We start from the raw sequence: 17,508 nt of genomic DNA on the forward strand, positions 1-17,508 counted from the left end.
TTGACAAAACTGTTCTCGAGGAAAACGGGGTCCAAATCAAAACAACAATATAAAACCAACTACAAATGCTGAAATGATTTCAGACAAAGTTATTATAAAACATCTACCAGTGGCAGTATTGTTTGAACTACCGAAACACAGCTCAGTACTGAATTTCAGCAGTACGCCACTGGATTGGAATGTAAGCAAAGACACATTTGAAACTAGTCCCAGTACGAATGTTATTTCACTTATGTTATTCCACTTGTGTTATCCCACTTAAGTGGAATAACAAAAATGTACCCCACACTTGTGGTATATATATATATATATATATATATATATACTGTATATATGTTGGTTAAAACCTTATCATAGGAGAAAAAATAGATTGAGCTATTGCCCTGACATCCTTACACTACCGGGCAATAGTCTCCATCTGTCATGTGATTGGTTCACATTGTAAGTCCGGCCCCTTTTCAAAGGAACGTCATCTTTCTACTCTAAACGAGAAAATGGCTGAACACTGATTCTGTGACTTAACAGTAAATGAATTACAAAACATACTACAAAAGAAAAATGCTCCAAACACTAAAATGGTGATTAAAATGTCACTGTCACTGTTTTCTGACTTTTTGACGAAAACAAATATGACAGATGGGATATAAACTGGATTATGCAGCAAACCAGATGGAGAGCTGTACGCTAAAAAAAAATAAAAAATAATAAAAACACAGGTTTTATTAAAGGACCTAGGTTTAGAAAATGGATTATGAAATCTTATTTTTAAAGGGGAAATGGGGACACATAAATGCTTGTTATCCATTACATACTGAGAAGATTTACAGCATTGTTGAAAGAAAAAAAATTGAAAGATAAAACAGTTCCAAACCTGTAGAGAAATGAGCATACTGTTTACAACAGACTTTCAAGCAATTATTAATCTTTCATAAACAAAAACTGAGTGCACAAACAAACAATAGAAATGCACACCATGCAACATACTTAAAAAAAGACTGTCAAAACAAGGTGAAATATACTCAGAAAATACACTATTGAAAATGATAAGGACAGAATAACATGAATAACAATGACAGCTATGAAAACAGCAGATTCATAAATAAAGAAATAAACTGAAAACATAAAAAGCAAAAAGTCAAACAACATAAATCAAAGACTTCAAAGAAAACAAAAGTAGTGCAGTTGAACGGTACACAGATAAACACAGTTGTCATTAAGAAACAAAACAAAACTGCGCAACTTGGTGTTTAAAGGAATTCTTCTCAAGGCGCAATTAAAAAATGTATGAATAAATCAGTGGTGATAAACCAGAAAGTTGATCGCAGTTCAGTATGTTTACATTCACAACATATTCAGAATACTTCAGTATGACAAATAAATATTCTAAATAAGCTGTTAACATGCAAGTGGAGTTTAATATTCCGCTATTATTCAACGTTTACATGCAGACATAAATACCGAGAATACACACTTGTGTAATGACAGCATTACAAAGCAAGACTGGTTTAACAGGAGCATTTTGATGTTGTGTCCTAAATGCATTTATCATAATAATTGGGCGCTACAGACCATCTCAGTGGCATTGCAACTTTACTCCTACCAATAAAATGGGAACTGCTTCCTAACTATCTACTGGTCAAAAATGCAAAGCAAGGGAGACTTCGACCCACTATGAATATAGTATTACTCATAAGCGTTGGAAGGGAGTTCACATTTTTTCTCCATTAATATTTGTATGCATGCTATATTTCTGTTTTGTATTGCAGAATCAACCTGTCAGCTCCAGTAATGCACGCAATTTATTTGCAATTAATTAACAGCATTTGAGCCTGGCGTAAACTTTTCATTTAAACTGTAAGCTGTACCCTAATAGCAAAAAAATATAATACTAACAGCTTTTATAAACAGCCTTCTATTTCTTTAATTACAAAGATTTAAATGTACTTACTGCATTTACTAACTTATAATACAGGGCTTCTCAACGCCGGTCCTCAGGAACCCGTGTTTAAATAGCAAATATATTAAATGATTACTTTTCACAGGTTTTTAGAAAGGAGGACACAGGCAACATGCCCCACATGTCGACCTGTTCCTATCCAGTTTTAAAAAAACTTTTTAAATAACAGAGGCAGAAGTGTTAAAGGGACTAGGAGCTCTTAAAATAAACAAATCCCATGGGCCGGATGAGATCCTCCCAATAGTACTCAAAGAAATGAAAGAAGTTATTTACAAACCGCTAACCAAGATCATGCAACAGTCTCTTGACACAGGGGTTATACCGACAGACTGAAAAATTGCAAACGTAATACCGATCCACAAAAAGGGAGACAAAACCGAACTACAAACCAATAAGCCTTTCTATTATATGTAAACCTATGGAAACTATAATAAGATCCAAAATGGAAAATTACCTATGTGGTAAAAATGATCCTGGGAGACAGTCAGCATGGTTTTAGGAAAGGGAGATCGTGTCTAACTAACCTGCTTGATTTTTTTGAGGATGCAACATCGACAATGGATAATTGCAAAGCATACGACATGGTTTATTTAGATTTCCAGAAAGCTTTTGACAAAGTCCTGCATAAAAGATTAATTCTCAAACTGAACGCAGTATTGATTAAAAGAAATGCATGCACATGGATCAGGGAGTGGTTAACATGTAGAAAACAGAAAGTACTGATTACAGGAGAAACCTCAAAATGGAGCGAGGTAACCAGTGGAGTACCACAGGGATCAGTATTAGGTCCTCTGCTATTCCTAATCTACATTAATGATTTAGATTCTGGTATAGTAAGCAAACTTGTTAAATTTGCAGACGACACAAAAATAGGAGGAGTGGCAAACACTGTTGCAGCAGCAAAGGTCATTCAAAATGATATAGACAGCATTCAGAACTGGGCCGACACATGGCAAATGGCATTTAATAGAGAAAAGTGTAAAGTGCTGCACGCAGGCAATAAAAATGTGCATTATAAATATCACATGGAAGATACTGAAATTGAAGAAGGAATCTATGAAAAAGACTTAGGAGTTTATGTTGACTCAGAAATGTCTTCATCTAGACAATGTGGGGAAGCTATAGAAAAGGTCAACAAGATGCTCGGATATATTGTGAAAAGTGTTGAATTTAAATTAAGGGAAGTAATATTAAAACTTTACGATGCATTAGTAAGACCTCATCTAGAATGTTGTGTTCAGTTCTGGTCACCTCCTTACAAAAAGGGTACTGCTACTCTAGAAAGAGTGCAAAGAAGAGCAACCAGAATGATCCCGGGTTTAAAAGGCATGTTGTATGCAGACAGGCTAAAATAATAGAATCTATTCAGTCTTGAACATAGAAGACTATGCGGTGATCTGATTCAAGCATTCAGAATTCTAAAAGGTATTGACAATGTTGACCCAAGGGACTTGGGTGAGTGACTGAGATGAAATTTTTGTTTTGTTTCACATATAAATAAAATCTGCAGTTTGTTACTTTAATCAAATCTGGTAGCTTGTAACTTAAAATTAAGCCTTAACTTTACATGAAATAATGTTCATGCAGCGCACGCTGTCTGGCATTTCGAATGTGTTTTTATGGCCATGTTGAAATTCTGTCGATTGTTGCAAATATCTGCACCAAACTTTTATCAAGTGATCTGGGAACCTGAGTGACCAAGTTCCATGGCTTCAAAAAAAGAGCAAGGCTCACATTTTGCTGCTGGAAGAAGTCAGGAACATGTCAGAAGAACTTGCACAATCGTCAGGTATGATCAGCAGTACTCTTTTCATTTCTCATGCATCTGAGCATGTAGTTCTCGAAAATAGTTCCATTTTGGCTATGGAATAAATGTCGCTGCCACTTCTTTCTTCTGTTGGATTGGTTTGGTGTTTGTGTTTTACTATATACACCAATATGAAATATATTTCATATTGGTGTGTAATAGGTATTGCTATAGATGAAAATGACTCAGGTGAAGTTAAGTTGATATTGGGTATTCGGTATTTGCGCATTCATTGTATTCTATGTCAAATAATAGTTAATACATACAAACTTGCAAAGGAATGCCATTTCATCTCATTAAAGTCTTAGTGTTAATGGGTAATTTAAGTCATGACTCAATCATTTACGAGTTATTTATCTCTAGTTATGCAGTAGTTCATCTCTGGTGTTGTATTTTTTTTAGGAGGTTAGTGTTATTTTTCTTTATCAGTAAGTAGGTCTCTTGTTAAAATTTGACTATACAGTGCCTATAGAAAATCTACACCCCCTTGAACTTTTTTCACATTTTGTTGTGTCAGTGCCTCAGAGTTTAATGCAATTAAATGAGGATTTTTTCACACTATTAAGGGGAAAGAAGTTTTTATTGAGGAAAAAATTATACATTAAAAATACAAAACTGAAAGATCATAATTGGATAAGTCTCCACCCCCCTGAGTTAATACTTGGTGGAAGCACCTTTGGCAGCAATTACAGCTGTGAGTCTGTTGGGATAGGTCTCTACCAACTTTGCACACCTAGATTTGGCAATATTTGACCATTCTTCTTTACAAAACTGTTCAAGCTCTGTCAAGTTCCTTGGGGAGCGTTGATGGACAGCAATCTTCAAGTCATGCCACACATTTTCGATTGGATTTAGGTCAGGGCTCTGACTGGGCCACTCAAGGACATTTACCTTTTGGTTGCTTAGCCACTTCAGTGTAGCTTTGGCTGTGTGCTTTGGGTCATTGTCATGCTGAAAGGTGAACTTCCGTCCCAGTTCCAGCTTTCTTGGAGAGGGCAGCATGTTTTCATCAAGGACTTCTCTGTACTTTACTCCATTCATTTTCTCTACTATCCTGACAAGTGCCCCAGTCCCTGCCGATGAGAAACATCCCCATAACATGATGCTGCCACCACCATGCTTCACAGTAGGGATGGTGTTCTTTGGATGATGCGCTGTGTTGGGTTTGTGCCAAACATAACGCTTTTAGGCCAAAAAGTTCCATTTTAGTTTTGTCAGACCACAAAACTTTTTGCCACATGGCTACATAATCTCCTGAGTGTTTTTTTTGCATACTTCAAACGGGATTCAAGGTGGGCTTTTCTTGAGTAATGGCTTCCTTCTTGCCACCCTACCATACAGGCCAGATTTGTGGAGTGCTTGGGATATTGTTGTCACATGTACACTTTGACCAGTCTTGGCCATAAAAGCCTGTAGCTCTTGCAAAATTGCCATTGGCCTCTTGGTAGCCTCTCTGATCAGTCTCCTTCTTGCTCAGTCATCCAGTTTGGAGGGACGGGCTGATCAAGGCAGGGTCTTGATGGTGCCATACACTTTCCACTTCTTAATAATCATCTTGACTGCTCCAAGGGATATTCAAGGCCTTTGATATGTTTTTATACCCATCCCCTGATATGTGCCTTTCAACAACTTTGTCCCGGAGTTCTTTTGAAAGCACCTTGGTGCTCATGGTTGAGTCTTTGCTTTGAAATGCACTACCCAGCAGAGGGAACCTACAGGAACTGCTGAATTTATCCTGAAATCATGTGAATCACTACAGTTTAACACAGGTGGAGGCCACTTAACTTGGTGTGTGATTTTGAAGGCGATTGGTTACACCTGAGCTAATTTAGGATTACTATTACAAAGGGGGGTGGACACTTATCCAACCAAGCTATTTCCAACAAAGCTATTGAGGAGGCTGAGTGGTCCAGTGGTTAAAGAAAAGGGCTTGTAACTAGGAGGTCCCCGGTTCAAATCCCACCTCAGCCACTGCCTGATTGTGTGACCCTGAGCAAGTCACTTAACCTCCTTGTGCTCCGTCTTTCGGGTGAGACGTAGTTGTAAGTGACTCTGTAAGTCGCTTTGGATAAAGGCATCTGCTAAATAAACTAACTAAAATAATATTTCAGTTTTATTTTTAATAAATTTTCTACAAATATCTAGAATATTTTTTCACTTGGAAGTTGTGGGGTAGGATGTGTAGATAAAAGAAAAAAAAAATTAATGCATTTTAATTCCAGACTATAAGGCAACAAAAGGTGTAAATTTTGAAAAGGGGCATAGACTTTCTATAGGCACTGTATGTAGTTCAATAAAACAAATGGTTACATAAGGTAGACCCATAAACCCAATTTAGATATAGACTTACGTAATAAATGTGTTTTTGATGCTACAGTCTAAAACGCTGTATTCTTGGATACCATTATTGTATGTTTTAAATCACAATTAGCTTCACGCAGTAAGGACAGTGCGTGCAATCTTTATTTTTACCCTTTTATTGCATTTTGTACATTCAGCCCATGGACTATCAAGATGTGTCATTTTCTAAATTATTAGACATTTTTTTATGTGGTTTAAAATTGATATTTAATTGGAGACTAGTAGATGTCAATGAATGCAGTGACTTTAATCTCATGATGATGTGCATGCAGTTTAACAGATAATTTCAATTCAGATCAATCAGAAGAAGTCCCTGTCTTTTAATGTTAAAAACCCAGCTCCTGGTCCAGGCCCTGGTACTCTCCCGCCTAGACTACTGCAACTCCCTCCTGGCTGGCCTCCCTGCGTCCGCCACCCGTCCGCTCCAGCTCATCCAGAACTCTGCTGCCCGCCTGGTGTTCTCTCTGCCTCGCTTCGTCCACGCTACTCCACTACTCCGCTCGCTCCACTGGCTCCCGATCACCGCTCGCATCCAGTTCAAGACTCTTGTACTAGCCTACAGATGCCTTGACCAGTCTGCACCCAGCTACCTCCAGACCCTCATCTCTCCCTACACCCCCACTCGACCTCTCCACTCCGCCTGCTCTAGAAGACTAGCTCTACCACCGCTACGCTCCCCTGCCTCCAAAGCCCGCTCCTTCTCCACCCTTGCTCCGCAGTGGTGGAATGACCTTCCTACAGATGTCAGGACTGCCCAGTCCCTGACCACATTCCGGCGCCTCCTTAAGACTCACCTCTTCACACAGCACCTGTAGAACTCCTCTGTTTGTATCCTGGGACACTATCACCCTTCATGTAAATGTGCTTTATTTTGCTCTTATCAGCCCCTATTTTACTGCATTTAATCCTGTACTTCAGAATACTGTAATCTGCCAAGTTTTTAACCTGTAGTACTTTGTATTTAATTACATCCTGATGTAACTATCACTATTTAATCATATCCTGATGTAACTATCACTATTACCTGCTGTATTATTGAATTGTGGTTTGTTAAACTTGTACTTTACTTGAACAAAAGTTATTGTATTTCTTGCTCTTATTGTATTACTTGTATTGTAACGCTTGAAATGTTTTTGCTTACGATTGTAAGTCGCCCTGGATAAGGGCATCTGCTAAGAAATAAAATAATAATAATAATAATAATAAACGGTGTAGTTTTAGACGCTTCTTATTACAGTTAAAAGTCAATCTGTGAATTTGAATTGGAAATTTGGGAAAGAAAGGTTCTTTTCACAGCAGCACCTCAAAGTGGTAAAGTGATTTTTTAAAATACTTTTTTAATATAATTTTTCACTTACAGGCAGATGAAGAGTTTGCCTGGTCTTTGTGGAAACGCCTTCAAGTTGCCAACCCAGATCTGACACAGGCAGTTAGTTTGGTTGTGAAAAGGCGAGTTGCTGACCAGTACTGGCTCAAATTCAATATGTTGCGCTATTAAATGACAGCTCTCTATATAGACAGTGGTTGCTTTGCTTGCATGTTCTGTGGTCTATGTGCTGCATGCGTGGTGTTGTGAATGGGACGCCTGTCTTGTATGGGATTGGGTGGGAGAACAGCAAGAGGGATAAGGACAGGGTCACGTGACAGTTTCTGCTAAAATATTTGCTTTTGAAGTAGATACAAATATATATAAATATATATATATATTTATATATTTATATATATACAGACATGCTCAAATTTGTTGGTACTCTTACAGCTCATTGAAATAATGCTTCATTCCTCCTGAAAAGTGATGAAATTAAAAGCTATTTTATCATGTATACTTGCATGCCTTTGGTATGTCATAGAATAAAGCAAAGAAGCTGTGAAAAGAGATGAATTATTGCTTATTCTACAAAGATATTCTAAAATGGCCTGGACACATTTGTTGGTACCCCTTAGGAAAGATAATAAATAATTGGATTATAGTGATATTTCAAACTAATTAGTTTCTTTAATTAGTATCACACATGTCTCCAATCTTGTAATCAGTCATTCAGCCTATTTAAATGGAGAAAAGTAGTCACTGTGCTGTTTGGTATCATTGTGTGCACCACACTGAACATGGACCAGAGAAAGCAAAGGAGAGAGTTGTCTGAGGAGATCAGAAAGAAAATAATAGACAAGCATGGTAAAGGTAAAGGCTACAAGACCATCTCCAAGCAGCTTGACGTTCCTGTGACAACAGTTGCAAATATTATTAAGAAGTTTAAGGTCCATGGAACTGTAGCCAACCTCCCTGGGCGCGGCCGCAAGAGGAAAATTGACCCCAGATTGAACAGAAGGATAGTGCGAATGGTAGAAAAAGAACCAAGGATAACTGCCAAAGAGATACAAGCTGAACTCCAAGGTGAAGGTACGTCAGTTTCTGATCGCACCATCCGTCGCTTTTTGAGCGAAAGTGGGCTCCATGGAAGAAGACCCACAGCTAAAAGCACCCAAGAATGGATAAGAACAAAACATTGGACTATTCTGAAGTGGCCTTCTATGAGTCCTGATCTGAATCCTATCGAACATCTATGGAAAGAGCTGAAACTTGCAGTCTGGTGAAGGCACCCATCAAACCTGAGACAGCTGTAGCAGTTTGCTCAGGAAGAGTGGGCCAAACTACCTGTTAACAGGTGCAGAAGTCTCATTGAAAGCTACAGAAAACGTTTGATTGCAATGATTGCCTCTAAAGGTTGTGCAACAAAATATTAGGTTAGCGGTCCCATCATTTTTGTCCATGCCATTTTCATTTGTTTTATTATTTACAATATTTTGTTGAATAAAAAATCAAAAGCAATGTCTGATTTCTATTAAATATGGAATAAACAATGGTGGATGCCAATTACTTTTGTCAGTTTCAAGTTATTTCAGAGAAAATTGTGCATTCTTCATTTTTTGTGGAGGGGTACCAACAAATTTGAGCACGTCTGTATATATATATATATATTGTGGAAAACTCTAAAACGGTTTTGCACACACTTGATTTTTGTGACCTTTTAGAGTTTTTTTTTTTTTCTCTTGTTGAACTGTAACTTGATTGAGACTGTAGGCGCCTAACCCATAGGGCACAGGGGAGGCAAACTACCAGTATATGTTGTAAAGATCTTCACATCGTTAAGTGAAGCAAGACTCGGGGAGACCAGGTGGGATTCCAAACTAACCAGTTTAATTTTTATTAAATGTCTGGTAACACAATGAATCCCTGTTTGGGCCGGGTTCACACCAAAATAATTCAACTTCTATCCCCTTTTTCTCCCAATCATCCTTTCTCTTTGCCTTACCCTCTGCACTCATCTTTTCTCTTTAAGTGACAAAATAATAATGTGCAGATTTTGCAACTGTCGGCTGGAATGGGAGTCGAAAGACACCGTCATAAGCATTAGCTGCGTATTGCTTTTGGGGAAAATATGTCTTGTTTGCTTATATTTTGTATTAGCATGCTAATTCTTTGTTTTATTTCAAGTGGTGCAATTTTGCACTGGAGCAAATGCTGTTTTGGTTTTGAATGAATTTGAATGAATGAATCTGCTTTGCTTAGTGTTTATTGCTTCAGTGCAATGGGATTGAAATACAATTCCTATCTTTTTTAATGGGTAGACTGCTGTATGTGCAATTATTATGACAGCCCCACAATAGTAGGGCAGTGTAAATATATATTTTTATCTTATTGTATTTTTATAGAGGGCATGGGCAGTATTTACTGTAAATAGGCAGTTAATTAAAAAGAGTGGGGGACTGCACGTTACCGTTACTAATGGGAAATTGTTCTGTGCGAGGTCTGTTTATGTCAAAATGAAAAAAAAAAGTGGATAATGTTTAATAAAAAGTATGTATGTAGTTAAACATGTATACTATACTATACATCTATTTGAATTGCTTTATTAATGTGTAGCTGTAATAAAACAAAATAAAACAAAATTTGAACAATAAAAAGACATTTGTGAAAAATAAAACAAAACATTATGTACCAATAATTTCACAAGGCTCTACCTATATCTATAGCCCCACCATGTTCAGTTAACAGGGCTAGATCGAGATGTTTCACTACACCTTTTGCAGCGCAAACAGTTACAGTCCTGTTGACAACACCCCCCCACACAACGAACAGTATAGCTGACTGAAAAATAAGCACATAAAAAAAAGAATAACCGTAGACTTACCTTTCTTTGTTTCAATGCGTGGGTGGGTCTGTTTCTGTGAGCAAAGTTAATTTAAAATTGGAGTTTTAAAGAACGGTTCTAGTTTACTTTTCATTAACACGAATTTACCGAGAAGGAAAAATAACTGACTGTTTTATTTTTAAATTGATAATAATACAGCAAAAATGTATTTATGTGAATTAATAATCTGTGAAGTTACATCCATGAGGTACCAGTGCAGTCAGTGCTACGAATCTCCAGCTATAATATTTATTTATAACACAGAACGTTTGGATACTGCACACTGATTGGCTATTGAGACACAAAGGTTTAGCAAGTTAAAAGCAAGAGACACAAAGATTTAACAAGTCAACAGCTTAATGAAATCGAAGAAAACAAACATTCTTGGGCAGCTGGTGTTTTAATTGATTTGATGAAACAAAGAAATGGTATTCGACTTATGCTTCAGTGCGTAATTCGGCTGGTCAAGAGTACTCAGTTTTATTATGGTGGCCGCCGTGCTGGTCTCAATCGCTCTGTAAACAGTGCTGACATAAACCGCAATGATAGCCTGTTAGTGACCAAGCACTTAAAAACGCCAATCATGTACTTTTGTATTAGCTACAGGTCAGCGGTAGTAATGTGTGGATACTGAACTTTGTCTATGCCTCCTTTTCTGTATATTTTCATTGTCAACAAAAATACATGACTGGCATTTTTAAATGCTTGGTCACTAACAAGGGTAACATTGCGGGTTATGTCAGCTATGTTTACAGAGCGATTGAGACCAGGGAGGCTTCATTCATTTTAATTAATTACAATACATGGAAACGATGAAAACCTCCAGTTTAATGTTTACAACAAATAGAACCTTGCTTGAGGGACTATTTATCTCCAAAGCAGACAAATATATATTAAAATGGTATGTGCTCCTGGGGGCTCCCGAGTGGCGCATCCAGTAAAAGCACTCTCTAGAGTGCAGGATGCGCTCTATAGCCTGGACGTCGCCGGTTCGAGTCCAGACTATTCCACAGCCGACCGTGGACGGGAGCTCCCAGGGGGCAGCGCTCAATTGGCCGAGCGTCGCCCGGGGGGAGGGAGGGTTAGGTCGGCCAGGGTGTCCTCGGCTCACCGCGCAGCAGCGATCCCTGTAGTCTGGCCAGGCGCCTGCGGGCTTGCCTGTAAGCTGCCCAGAGCTGCGTTGTCCTCCGACGCTGTAGCTCTGAGGCGGCTGCACGGTGAGTTTGCAGTGTGTAAAGAAGCGGGCGGCTGACGGCACACGCTTCGGAGGACAGCGTGTGTTCATCTTCGCCCCTCCCGAGTTAGCGCAGGAGTGGTAGCGGTGAGCTGAGCCTAAAAAATAATTGGGCATTTCAAATTGGGGAGAAAATAATTTTAAAAAAACTAATTGGCAACGACTAAATTATAAAAAAAAAAAAAGAAAAATGGTATGTGCTCCAATGTTGTAACTTTGCCCAGATCCACACATTTTTTATAATGTTGTACTGTACTTTAATTTTCAGTACTTGGGAGAACTTTCTAGCTGCATTTGAGCTCCTGTTTTCTGCTGCATGGCGCCCGATTTTAGTGCAAATCTCTCCAGTGGTGCTGTTGTATGGGCCACGTTTAGGCCCTGTCCACACTACATAACCGATCTCGAGAACTGTACTCGAAACCATTCTAATTAGTTGAAAGTAATATGATAGTATCCCACCATGCACTGTTTTTTATTTTAAAATAATGTGTTATGCTCCATATTAATAGAGGTCCATATTGCTGAAATTAAATAAAACAAGTCTTTTTTTAAAAAAGTAAATGCAAACACCCTAAAAACAGCCCTAAGTAGGGCTTGAAGTTTTCAGATATTATTTTTAATCGGGTGAAACAAATTGAGCTGATTCTGTTTCATAAATTAACTCAGAAAAAAGTGATTAATTACAAATCGCTCTTTGTTTTTACATTTATGACTTGCCTGAGCCTAATTCTGCTACCATTCATTTTATTTAAAAAAGAGCTGACAAATACATGAATTTTCATCCCTGATCCTGCTTTTAACCTGCATTTCATTTGTTCAGTCGCCTAATTTAACGTTGTGCTTTTGTCATTTTCCCCACTAGTTTAACAGAGATGTCCGGAAAGATTATTATTTTTTTAAGTTAACAATTAATACCCAGCACGGAGTGTACAGTGATAGCAAGTCCTTCAGGCGCCTGTTCTGAGTATTTCGTTAGAACTTTAGAACTACCCCCTTAGGTGGTCTCGAGTCCGGTTCTTGAGTATGGTATTAAACGCTGCACAGTGTAGATGCTAACCGTATTTAGCACTTTTAAACCAGTTTAAAGGCAACTAATATGGTTTAATAGCATAGTGTGGACAGGGTCTTAGCTCCAGTTTTGCTTTGCTGTGTTTCAATAACAGCTTGATTTATGGATGCTGTCAAACCTGACAAAATAGATTTTTGTGACATTAGTCAGACCCCCTTTCACTTGCTCATTTTCAAACAACTGTAGATAGCTAAAAGTACTAGTAAGTTCGTTAAATACAGTACACCCCGTGGCGGTCTAAATAATTTCTTAGGAATCATGCACTAGAAGACTGGTTCTACCTCCGCTACGCTCCCCTGCCTCCCGAGCCTGCTCCTTCTCCACCCTTGCTCCGCAGTGGTGGAACGACCTTCCTACAGATGTCAGGACTGCCCAGTCCCTGACCACATTCCGGCGCCTCCTTAAGACTCACCTCTTCAAACAGCACCTGTAGAACTCCTCTGTTGTATCCTGGGACACTATCACCCTTCATTTAAATATGCTTTATTATGCTCTTATCTGCCCCCTATTTTACTGCATTTAATCCTGTACCTCAGAATATTGTAATCTGCCAAGTGTTTAATCTGTATTTTGTACTTAATCATATCCTGATGTAACTATCACTATTTAATCATATCCTGATGTAACTTTCACTATTATCTGCTGTATTATTGAATTGTGGTTTGTCACACTTGAGAATTATTGTATTTCTTGTTCTTATTGTATGACTTGAATGTATTTGTATTTGCTTGCGATTGTAAGTCGCCCTGGATAAGGGCGTCTGCTAAGAAATAAATAATAATAATAATAATAATAATAATAATACCCAATATCGATACACTTGCAATATGAAGTATGTATTGTTAGTGGAATTTGATATTCGTCTCTAAAATGTTTGCAGTTTTTTTTCATACGCATAATATATATTGCTTTACAGTATTTTACAAAGCTGCCATTGTCACAATGTCGAAGCCTCAGAAACCAGATGAGGTTGTGACTTCTTATCAGGGTTAAATTGCTGCCAGTTTCTGCTGTATTTATTTTAGTATTTGTCTTAATGTTTGGTACATAGCTCTATTCCTTGATTTTTCTTGGTTTGGTGTTCCATTACCGTTGTTGTACAGTTAAAATTAAAACCTTTTATTGCTTTAACCTCTGGCCAGGTCAGTGATGCAGAAATTTTACACACACACACATTTTTCTTTATGTTAACAAGCTATTGAATCTGATAGTACGTTCCTCTTTGATTATGCCCCTGTGATGCTTTGGTTTTGCTCATAAAATCCCTTTCTAGTTTGTCTTGGATTGACATCATGTTGACACCTGATCAACATGCCCCAGATCTATTTGACAATGCTCAGCTTGTTACATATGAAAATAAAGAAGCACGCAGTACTCCTGAGAGACAAGGTAACATGCACCTTCAGTGCGTGTGTATCAGCATATCAGAGCATAGAGTATTGACATGATAATTGCAGTAACTGCAGTCAAGTCTGAAAGAGTGCTTGGCCTGTGGGAATTTAGCTGGTCTTGTGTCAACTGGATGGCTGCTCAGGACACAGTTTGAATTGCAAGGTGCAAGTTAGCACTTTATTCAGAAGAGGCAGGCATCGTTTAAAACTCAATGGGGGAAACAAACAAAACTGGCTTGAATTGCTGATATTTATTTTTCTGAGCACTCCAAAAGGTATGTTGGAAATGATTATAGTACATGAGGGAATGTGAGGCAAGTTTCAGTTTGATGTCATCTTAATTACAGTACGATCAGTGTAATCTTATACCAGTGGTGATTGACATACTTCTGTTATTTGCACTAGGGAAAGCAGTAAATAGCATTCAAAATAATAGGGTTCAGTTCTCTTTTTCTATGACTTCCTTTCACTCCATTACTGTGCTTTATTATGAAAAAGGTTCTGTACAAATACAGTAAAAGAATAAGGTTTTTGAAAGGAGGTTACAATCTTTATTGGAGGTTAATACATCTTTAAGTGTATCTTTTAAAGTAAAAAAATAAATAATAAAAAAAACATGTCTAGGATTTACTTGCAGGTGACCACTTAACACAAATTGGATTTTGAATACAGGAATTTCCCCAAAAAGTAAGGCATTGCAGAAGAAAGTGTCAATCTATTTAAAAAAGAGAGAGTCATAAATTGAACATGAAATCAGCGATTTAAATAAGACTCCATTCCAAGTTATTTTAGGAACTGAATTAGACACACCTGAACTTGTTACCTACACTATTAACACACTCAAGTTTGCTATAAGGACACAATGGTGACATTGAAATGTAATAATCACACAGTACCTGAAAGGTAAAACAATACTTTTGTCAAGCATTTGTTGGATTATAGCCAAATGCAGGAGACTGGAATTTTGTTTAAGTTATAATGTTCACTCTGTAGAGTATAAAAGACGTCCAAAATGCCACAATCGGTGCATAAAGATCCCCATTTTTTGAAGGAGGACCCCAAACAAATCTACTTCTTGTTTCTTTTAAAATGCATTTAAATAAATAGTTATTCATTGAGTTTTTATTGCCTCAAACACAGGAAAGAGTTATTGGGTATTATATTTGCTGGTCAGAATGTGACTCTAGTATCTGAAAAACTATGTTAAAAAGTGCAGTGACACTTGGAGCTCACTGGCGTGTAGACAGTGTTTCCTGAGGCAATTTGTCATTCTGAAGAACTGTCTGTAATATATATAGTTCACATCATTAGTACACCTCAGTTGTTCTAATTAGCTAACCAGAAACTGGGCTTTCTGATTCATAGATCTTCATCTTTGTGGAGGTTTATTTTGTTACTGAAACATACCCCAATTTAAATTAATACTGTACAACTCGCTGTTAAAAAAGTAAATGGGCAATGATCCATTTCTTCTTCAGATAAATCAGAATCCCAAATCCACAAGCCTGCATGAAGATGTGTAAGAGGAACACAAACACCCCAAGCACGAGCAATGCGAAAGCAATACATATCTGTTTGGTGTATACTTTATCATTAAAAATGAATTTATAAGAATAATAAAGAAATAGATATGGTGTTCGATTCATCAGAGTAAATAACACGCCAGAGATATAATGCACATCTGAATTAAGGAAGTCATTTTCAAAATAAGGATGTTAGATTCTGTAAAATTCTGTTTAAAACTATATAAATAAATCCTTTTAAAATGTAAGCATATTTTGAATGTTTGTAACTAATCACAGAACTCATCCTAAGAAACTATTTAATATTGTACGTTACTTAAATTTTAAAATCTAAATGCAGTGTTTCCGTGAGTAAGTCGGCCTATGGACAGCATTTATGTGTATGTGAAAATGTTTTATATTCTCAGTACCATTACTACTGTAACTGAAGCTGACATCTACATTTGGGATTTCTATGTTGGACAACAGTTCAATGTACAGACACAATTCCCAATGTTTAACAATTGTGTCGCATTTAAACTCTAAACTATTAATTGAACTATTTCAAGACTTTTGAATTGTGCTGTGGCTATAAAACAGTCCCAGTCTACTTTGACAACTGTAAAAAATATGTTTTTCCACTGTAACTTAAAACAGTTAATAAATCGAAGGTAAAACTGAAAGTATAGTATATGTGAAATAAGTGAATCTAGATTAGGGGAATTAACCAACATTTTTATATATTTTTTTAACTTGGGGGTTGATCAGCCTGTACCCTGCAGTGATAAACCACAAATAGATTTTATTAGACCATTTTACAGCACTTGCGCATCAACCATCTATGCATGTGTGGCTGGTGAACTCCAGGGTGATTCATCAGTGCTGTAAAATGCTCTAATAAAATTCAAGGATGCATGTCAGATATATTAACAGCGGCCCTGCTTTTATTTCAAGAATTATCCCCTCTACCACTAATGGGCTGGAACAATAAACAGCAGTCCTAATTAAAGTCTGCCTGCATACTGAGTCCACTAATGCGTGGGTACTCACTTCACCCACCCTTATTATAACATTGCAAGGTCCTTCCCAACAATTTCCCTGAGACTTACCTGCCTCTGGTGTCGGGAATCAGGAGGCCACGTCACTGTCGCTGCGGGGCATTTCCTGGCGACAACTGGAGGAGGGGCCCTGGGTCAGGAGGCGTGAGAGGTAGATGGGACTGAAGGCATGGAGTTTTCAAATGCCTCGGCCAGGTGGCTGGCTTGCTTCAGTGTGGTGGGGTTATGGGGGCTGACCCAAGCTTGTGTCTCTGCTCCCACCACGTGGTTGAACTGCTTAATGGCCATCAGTCCAACCACTTCATTAACAGTTCGTTGGGTTGGGCAGAGCCACCAAGTCAGCTGGTCCTGGAGATGTTGCCCCAACACGCGGGGCCTGACTCCAGGGGGACGCTGGTACTCCCTGAACCGGCAGTGATACGTCTCCCTGGTGATATTCAGCTGTTGGAGAATCGCCTGCTTGACCAGGTCATAATCCAAGGCGGTGTCATCCGCCATGGCTCGGTAGGCCGCTTGTGCCTCCACGATCAAACAGGGGGCAAGTTGGGTGGCCCACCATTCCCAAGGCCATCTTGCCACCATTGCCACTCGCTCAAATGTGACGAGGTAGGTTTCGATATTTTCAAACGAAATGTGTTAATTAAATCAATCAGTTAATGCTTTGAAATTGAGTCGATGTCGTTAATGAACACATTTCTTGTTAAAAATCTTAATTGTCGAAGGTCACATACGTCACTACCTGTCTCAACTAGATAAGGGGAACTTGTTAAACAAAATGCATGTTAATGAGATCAAGAAAAATTAATGGAAGCATAATTCACTGTTATGGAAACTTCTTATATGCAGGGTTAAATTGCTGCCATATTGAAGTCATGGCATACTAAAATATTAGTCTTACAGCTATGCCCTTTCACCAAGATGGCCGACTTCAAGTTCCGT

The 17,508-nt window shown here is 38.1% G+C and overlaps 1 protein-coding gene across 1 annotated transcript in view; it reads left to right on the top strand.

Annotated features, from left to right (window-relative positions):
• The first annotated feature begins 3,391 nt into the window (after positions 1-3,391).
• The window catches only part of LOC117409114 (centlein-like), a 43,250-nt gene continuing 29,133 nt past the window's right edge, over positions 3,392-17,508 (top strand). Inside the window, 4 exon segments of the mRNA XM_058985446.1 lie at positions 3,392-3,412; positions 3,680-3,735; positions 4,544-4,553; positions 7,486-7,574. Coding sequence (XP_058841429.1) covers positions 3,392-3,412; positions 3,680-3,735; positions 4,544-4,553; positions 7,486-7,574 — 176 coding nt within the window.

Source organism: Acipenser ruthenus, chromosome 2, assembly GCF_902713425.1.
Source record: "Acipenser ruthenus chromosome 2, fAciRut3.2 maternal haplotype, whole genome shotgun sequence".
Taxonomy (NCBI): Eukaryota; Metazoa; Chordata; class Actinopteri; order Acipenseriformes; family Acipenseridae; genus Acipenser; species Acipenser ruthenus.